At 40.3% G+C, this 6,000-nt stretch overlaps 1 protein-coding gene across 1 annotated transcript in view; it reads left to right on the top strand.

The window, feature by feature from the left end:
- The window catches only part of PTAR1 (protein prenyltransferase alpha subunit repeat containing 1), a 45,956-nt gene continuing 39,956 nt past the window's right edge, over nucleotides 1–6,000 (top strand). The window contains exon 1 of the mRNA XM_089490511.1: nucleotides 1–186. Coding sequence (XP_089346637.1) covers nucleotides 101–186 — 86 coding nt within the window. The 5' untranslated portion in view covers nucleotides 1–100. The remainder of the gene's footprint in view (nucleotides 187–6,000) is intronic.

Raw genomic sequence — 6,000 nt, 5'->3', positions numbered from 1 at the left:
TCAGAGGCGGCGCCCGCTCCGCCTCCAGCGCCAGTTGTAAGCAGCCGCCGCCGCCGGGAGGGAAGGAAGGAAGGAAGGATTAGGAAGGCAGGGAGGGAAGATGGCCGAGTCCCCGGAGGAGGTGGCGGTGCTGGTGCAGCGGGTGGTGAAGGACATCAACAACGCCTTCAAGCGCAACCCGCACATGTGAGTGGGGCAGGGAAAGAGGGAGGCAGCCTGAAGAAGGAGGCAGCCAGGGAGGCGGGTGACTTAGACCCCCCCTTCCAAGTGGGTTGGGAGCCAGGAAAGTTGCCCAAGAGCCCTCCTCTGCCACTTGCCGGAGGGAGAAGGGAAGGGGCCGCGGGGAGGAACGGTAAGTGCCAACATGGAGTAGAAACACACTGCTCTGCTGCTGCTGCTGCTGCTGCTCAGGGAAGGAAACTCCGCCGCCAGCAGGAGTTTGTCACTTGCCAAGTTTGGTGTGTCTGCTGTGTTGTGTGTCTGCTGTGTTGTGTGTCTGCTGTGTTGTGTGTCTGGTGTGTGAGGGCGTCTTGAAAGCGGAGGGGAAACTTTCCTGGCCGTGTTCACAGAGGTGTGGGTCCGGGAAAACGGAGTCTGCCAAGCGCTCTCTGGGGCAGCTCCAACACGGACTGAAAAGTGTGTGTGTGTGTGTGTGCTTGCATGTGTACATGTATATGTATTTTGTGTGTGTGTATGTTTGTGTATATGTAGGTGTACATATATTGTATTTGTGTGTATAGGTGTGTATATATGTGTGTGTGTGTATATGTATGTGTATATGTGTGTGTATGTATGTGTACATATATGTGTGTGTGTATATGTATATATCTATGTTTGTATATGTATATAAGGAGACTAACTGAAAGAAAGAAAGTGGAAGCAGAGCAAAACCACCAGCTTTTTTCTTTCAGTTAGTTTCAAAGGGGTGACAAGATCCCTTTGCAGACTGGTTTTCCTGACTATGGTGATAAGGAATATTTATTATTATTATTATTATTATTATTATTAATTCCTCTGTTTTGAAGAGTTTCTGGAGAGTCTTTGCTTCCATAGGGTTTCCTATAGGGTTATGCTTTATGCAACCTCTGCAAATAAAATCACTCCAGAGAGACTTAGTAGATTGCATGGCAGCGCACTGTCTGTTTTTTGTCTTTCTGTGGATATGCGGTAGCCCTAGTTTTCCAGTTATCTCTCTCCCTCCTTCCTTTTCTTAATAGGATTTTAAGTCCATCCAGCACCTTCATGTAGTCCCTTTGTCATAGTAATTATTAACTCGAATAGAGAAGTTTAGAGATAGGATTCTCAGAGTGAGGGAGGGAATCAATAGCATGGGTTTATCCTGTTAGGTAAGAATAAATGCTGAAGGTCGTGCTTCAGTGGGTCATTGATAGAGATGTGTATAGGTGCTTAGCTCTAAAGATTTCAGAGAAGCATTTTAAGCGGGTAAATCTGGCTAACCTATTTTTTAAAGTGTGTGTGTGTGTATATGTGTGTGTGTGTGTGTGTATATATATATATCCCCAGTTCTCAAAACTTACTTATTTATACCTCGCCCTTCAGCCATAAAGGCTCTCAGAGCTGCTTACAGATTGTTAATTTGACAGTTTTCTGCCCTCCTAAACTAAAAAGACGTGGCATTAAAGGAGAAGGGAATGGCAGTCGGGAAGAGGGTCAGCTCCAGCAGATACTGCCGATTCTTCTCTTCCTCTGAGGTCAAGGCGTTGTTGGCACTTGGAAAGAGGGAGGATGTAATTATGTATTTCTGAGGTCAGCAGGATGAACACACTTTGATTAAAATCCACAATGCTGCTGAAATAACGAAAGCAAGTAACACTTTCTCCCAACTTTTTTAAAAAGGAAAAATTATTATTATTATTATTAACCTTTATTTATGAAGCGCTGTAAATTTGTAAAAAGAATGTTATTACATGTCACAAGGCACCAGCATTCAGTTTTCCACGCGGACCATCATAACCCTTAGAGAGAGAGAGGTACATTTTTTGAAAGTGGGCAGTAAAAATGCATAACCGGGAACTTTTGGGCCGTTTGCACAGCGTGAGATAAATGTCTTCTGTCTCTGTGTTATAATGATAGCTGCATGGACAGATGGTACAATCAACAACATACTTTTCGGTATCATGTGAGATTTTGCGGTTTTATTATCTTTATACAGTTCTTAGATCTAACTGTATGCACTGGGTAGTTCTTTGTTTTTACAGGGATTTTATTATATTTCTTTACAGTTAAAATTCAAAGAAAATGGCCAGGAATTCACTTTTTCTTCTTCTTGAACCTCCTTATAGAGAAGGCAGGGAATTGCTGTTGTGATTCTGTAGTGCTGATTTGGGGGAACTTGATAAGTAAGACAGAGAGGACCTGAAATGCACTCACAGCAGTCTCCTACTGAGTTGTGCTGTGGTTTTGATGTCACTTTGGCTTTCATCAGGTGTGGATGTCAAGAGCGAAAATAAAGTGGGTCTCATTATTGTAAGTCCCAAATGATAGCTGTGTGGTAGAGGTAGATGTGACATTGAATTGGTTGAACAAAGAAAGGCTACTCAGAGACTAGCTTTGGGAACAGCTACATAATCTGCTGTTCCTTCTTGCATAAGGCAAATACTCATTGACATAAGACAAGCAGTGATGCCCACTGCCCCTTTGAGCCACTCTGTTTATGCCACTCCCTGTGCAAAAGGGGAAACAGGCTACATGTCATTGATACATGCAATCCCAGGTTTAATTGCATATAAATGCACTTGAATGTTCATTACATATTGCGTGGTCCAACATTTAGAGTAATATTGTGTTCTTGACTGGTAACATCTGCATGAACTACATATTGGTCATTCTCTCTCCCTCTCTGTCATCTCTGTTTTATTTTTCGCCTGTGTGTGGACTAGAAAAACATTGTGATTTTATGTTTAAGTATTAATTTGCCATTATTGGGGAAAACATGTTCTGTGGTGGGACATGGTTAGGATGAATGTGTGACCCTGCTGATTTTACTGAGTCTCTCGACAGAATTAGATTTTATTGACCGTTGTATTCTTCTAGACTGCCTGGCTACAATAGGACTTCTGTTCTTCCTGACTGGTTGGTCTCACTGTGGTGCTGAGAGATTGGTCTTCTCTGCTGTCCAGACTTCCACATAAAAAGTGCATCAGGACATGGGCCAGGGTATAATGAGGTGATACTGTCTCTGTCTTGCATTTCAGTCTTCCAGACCCAGTGAAGACAGTTTTGAACGGGATCTGGGTCAGTTCTGAAAAGGCTGTGGGTGAATAAACTGAAGCTTAATCTAGACAAGATGGAGGTACTGTATAGTCTTTCCCAACATAGCATTCTAGATGCACTTGCAGTGCTCTTCCTGTTAGCCCCATCAGTGTGATAATTCTGTCTGGGGATCATGTCCAGATTATAGTCCTACAAACCTGGAGGATTCCAGGTTAAGTGAAGCTGTCTTAGATATTCTTGGGATCTGGAGGATATATTATGGTTGTTTCAAACAGAATTAGATTCCTTCATAAAAATCATTTTTACCACAGAGGTCTCTTCCTAGAGCCATCCCTGTTCCTGGGTAGTTGGATAGTGATAAGCAATGCCTTTTTGTTTTACGAGGTTGATCTTTGTAGCTGTTTTTTCTGGTGATCTTTTAATTGTTGTTTTGTTGTATGCCTTGTTTTCTCAATTTTATACTTCTTGCTTAGCAATTTTTAGAAAGTGGTGTAGGAAATGTTGAATAAAAATAGAGGTTGAGTCTTGGTTAGGTGCTGATGTTTGAACTGTAACACATGAGAGCTTGGAGGAAAGGAATCCATTAATGTTTTATATCTTAAAGTAGTTCATTGAAAGCTAGAGAAATGATCCATTGCTTTCTGCTTTTTACTCAAGAGGCTCAGCTTCCCACACCTACCAGCCCTTCAGTAGTGACAGAAACAGGACTCTGTTCTTTCTGCACAGAAAGTGAAAGTAGTTTGAGAATAAAGTACTCTTGTGGGCTAAGATCAAATACAGCTGTTCTTTCAATAGCTGGGAAGCTTCTGCTGTGGTTAGGTGGGTGAATGGTGGCCTCATGCATTATGTGGTTGCAAATACATGTTTATCTCTGCATGTGCACACTACAAGCAGCCTTAGCAAGCTCAGATTCCTGGTATATCTACCTCTGTGATAAACAAAGACAAAAGCCCTTAAGAAGGCAGTTTCTTTCAACCTGTATGCTTGGGATGTGTGGTATTGTCTGTCATACTGGGTTTTCTCTTGCTTTCAAGTAGATTAAAGCAATCTTATTACAGAAAGGTAAGGTTTTTTATTTTTATTTCTGTAGGAGTTATAAATTAAACATCACACTCATATTTTTCACTCAAAAGTTTTGACATGTTTTGCTTGGCAGTGTTTTTCTCACTAAAGTAGGACAAACCACCTTGGCTCTGCTCTATTTTTAAATATCTATTTAATTTGTCATACTTAATGTGCTGTGTTTTGAGCTTTAACCCATTTTAGAACCTGTTCATAAACTAAGTGTCCAAAGGAGGGCGACTAAAATGGTGAAGGGTTTGGAAACCATGTCCTATGAGGAACGACTTAGGGAGCTGGGTATGTTTAGCCTGGAGAAGAAAAGGTTAAGAGGTGATTTGATAGCCCTATTTAAATATTTGAAGGGATGACATATTAAGGAGGGAGCAAACTTTTTTTCTGCTGCTCCAGAGAACAGGACCTGAAACAATGGATGCAAGCTCCAGGAAAAGAGATTCCACCTCAACATTAGGAGGAACTTACTGACAGTAAGGGCTGTTTGACAGTGGAACACACTCCCTCGGAGAGTGGTGGAGTCTCCTTCCTTGGAAGTCTTTAAACAGAGGCTGGACGGTCATCTATCTGGGATGCTTTGATTGAGATTTCCTGCATGACAGGGTTGGACTGGATGGTCCTTGTGGTCTCTTACAACTCTACGATTCTATGATTCTAAGTTATATTAAGTTGGGCTATTTGTAGATATTATTAAAACAAAAATGTTCACTTCAATAACCTCTCTAAATTGGATAAATGAATTTCATTCCTGTACTTGAAGTATTGGGAAACATTTCCTCTGTTAGTACGTATTTTGTCCCTGTTGTTAAAGGATTCCATAGGTTGCTTTTCCAGTACTACATAAAGGCTGCATTCACACATCACAATAAGTTGTGGTTTGTTGCTTATGCTATAAATGATGTGCTTAATAATAATACAGTCCTTGGCTTGTATTTCTTATTTCTGCTTGGTTTCTTTTTGTTATATGCAAGGTGAATATCTGAGAAAACAGGCTACGGTTGAGATTTTGAATGTCATCCCATTTCATGGTTTAAGCAAGCCAGTGTTCATAAGCAAACAAAAGACCTTGGATTTAGGGTGGAATTCATGTTTGGATAACAAACCATTGCTTCTTAAAAGTACCTGTTTTATTTGTTACAACAAGCCAGATGTCAGTCATCCATGCCAAGACTTGCCATGTTGTGTTAATGCAATCTAAGTATTGCATTCAACATACAAGAAAGTTGATTGCTTTTTTTTCCTTAGAAGAAAGAGAAAGTTTTGAAAAATTGGGGGGGGGGGGGTTAGCACCTTTTATACAGATTGCAAGTCATTTACTTGAAGAAAATAGAAAACCTTACATATAATTTGGTCTGGCATAAGAGCATCATGTTCATATTAAAAGTACAGTTTATTCAGAAAATAATTAGAAATGATTTACTTTTTGAAATTTACTTTTTGTTACAAATGGAACTAAAAGTCCTGAATTGTAAGGAACATGTGATCTGTAAGGCACTTCTTAAAAATAAACGAGGAGTTGAATTTTTTTAAAAATCCAATAAAAAGCAGGAGAAACCATTGACATTACTAAAATTAAACAAAACAAAAACTGGTTGTCTCTAGTCATTATCCATAGTGCCAAACAGACATGAAGCACTCATTCCCATAAAAAGAACTGAGAAAAGGAAACAAAAGTTCGTGAATTTCAATGGT

This window comes from Sceloporus occidentalis, unplaced genomic scaffold, assembly GCF_023333645.1.
Source record: "Sceloporus occidentalis isolate IW3139 unplaced genomic scaffold, rSceOcc1.0.p SCAF_1, whole genome shotgun sequence".
NCBI classification, from domain to species: Eukaryota; Metazoa; Chordata; class Lepidosauria; order Squamata; family Phrynosomatidae; genus Sceloporus; species Sceloporus occidentalis.
Note: the sequence above shows the minus strand (reverse complement) of the source record. Positions and strands in the feature narration are given on the sequence as shown.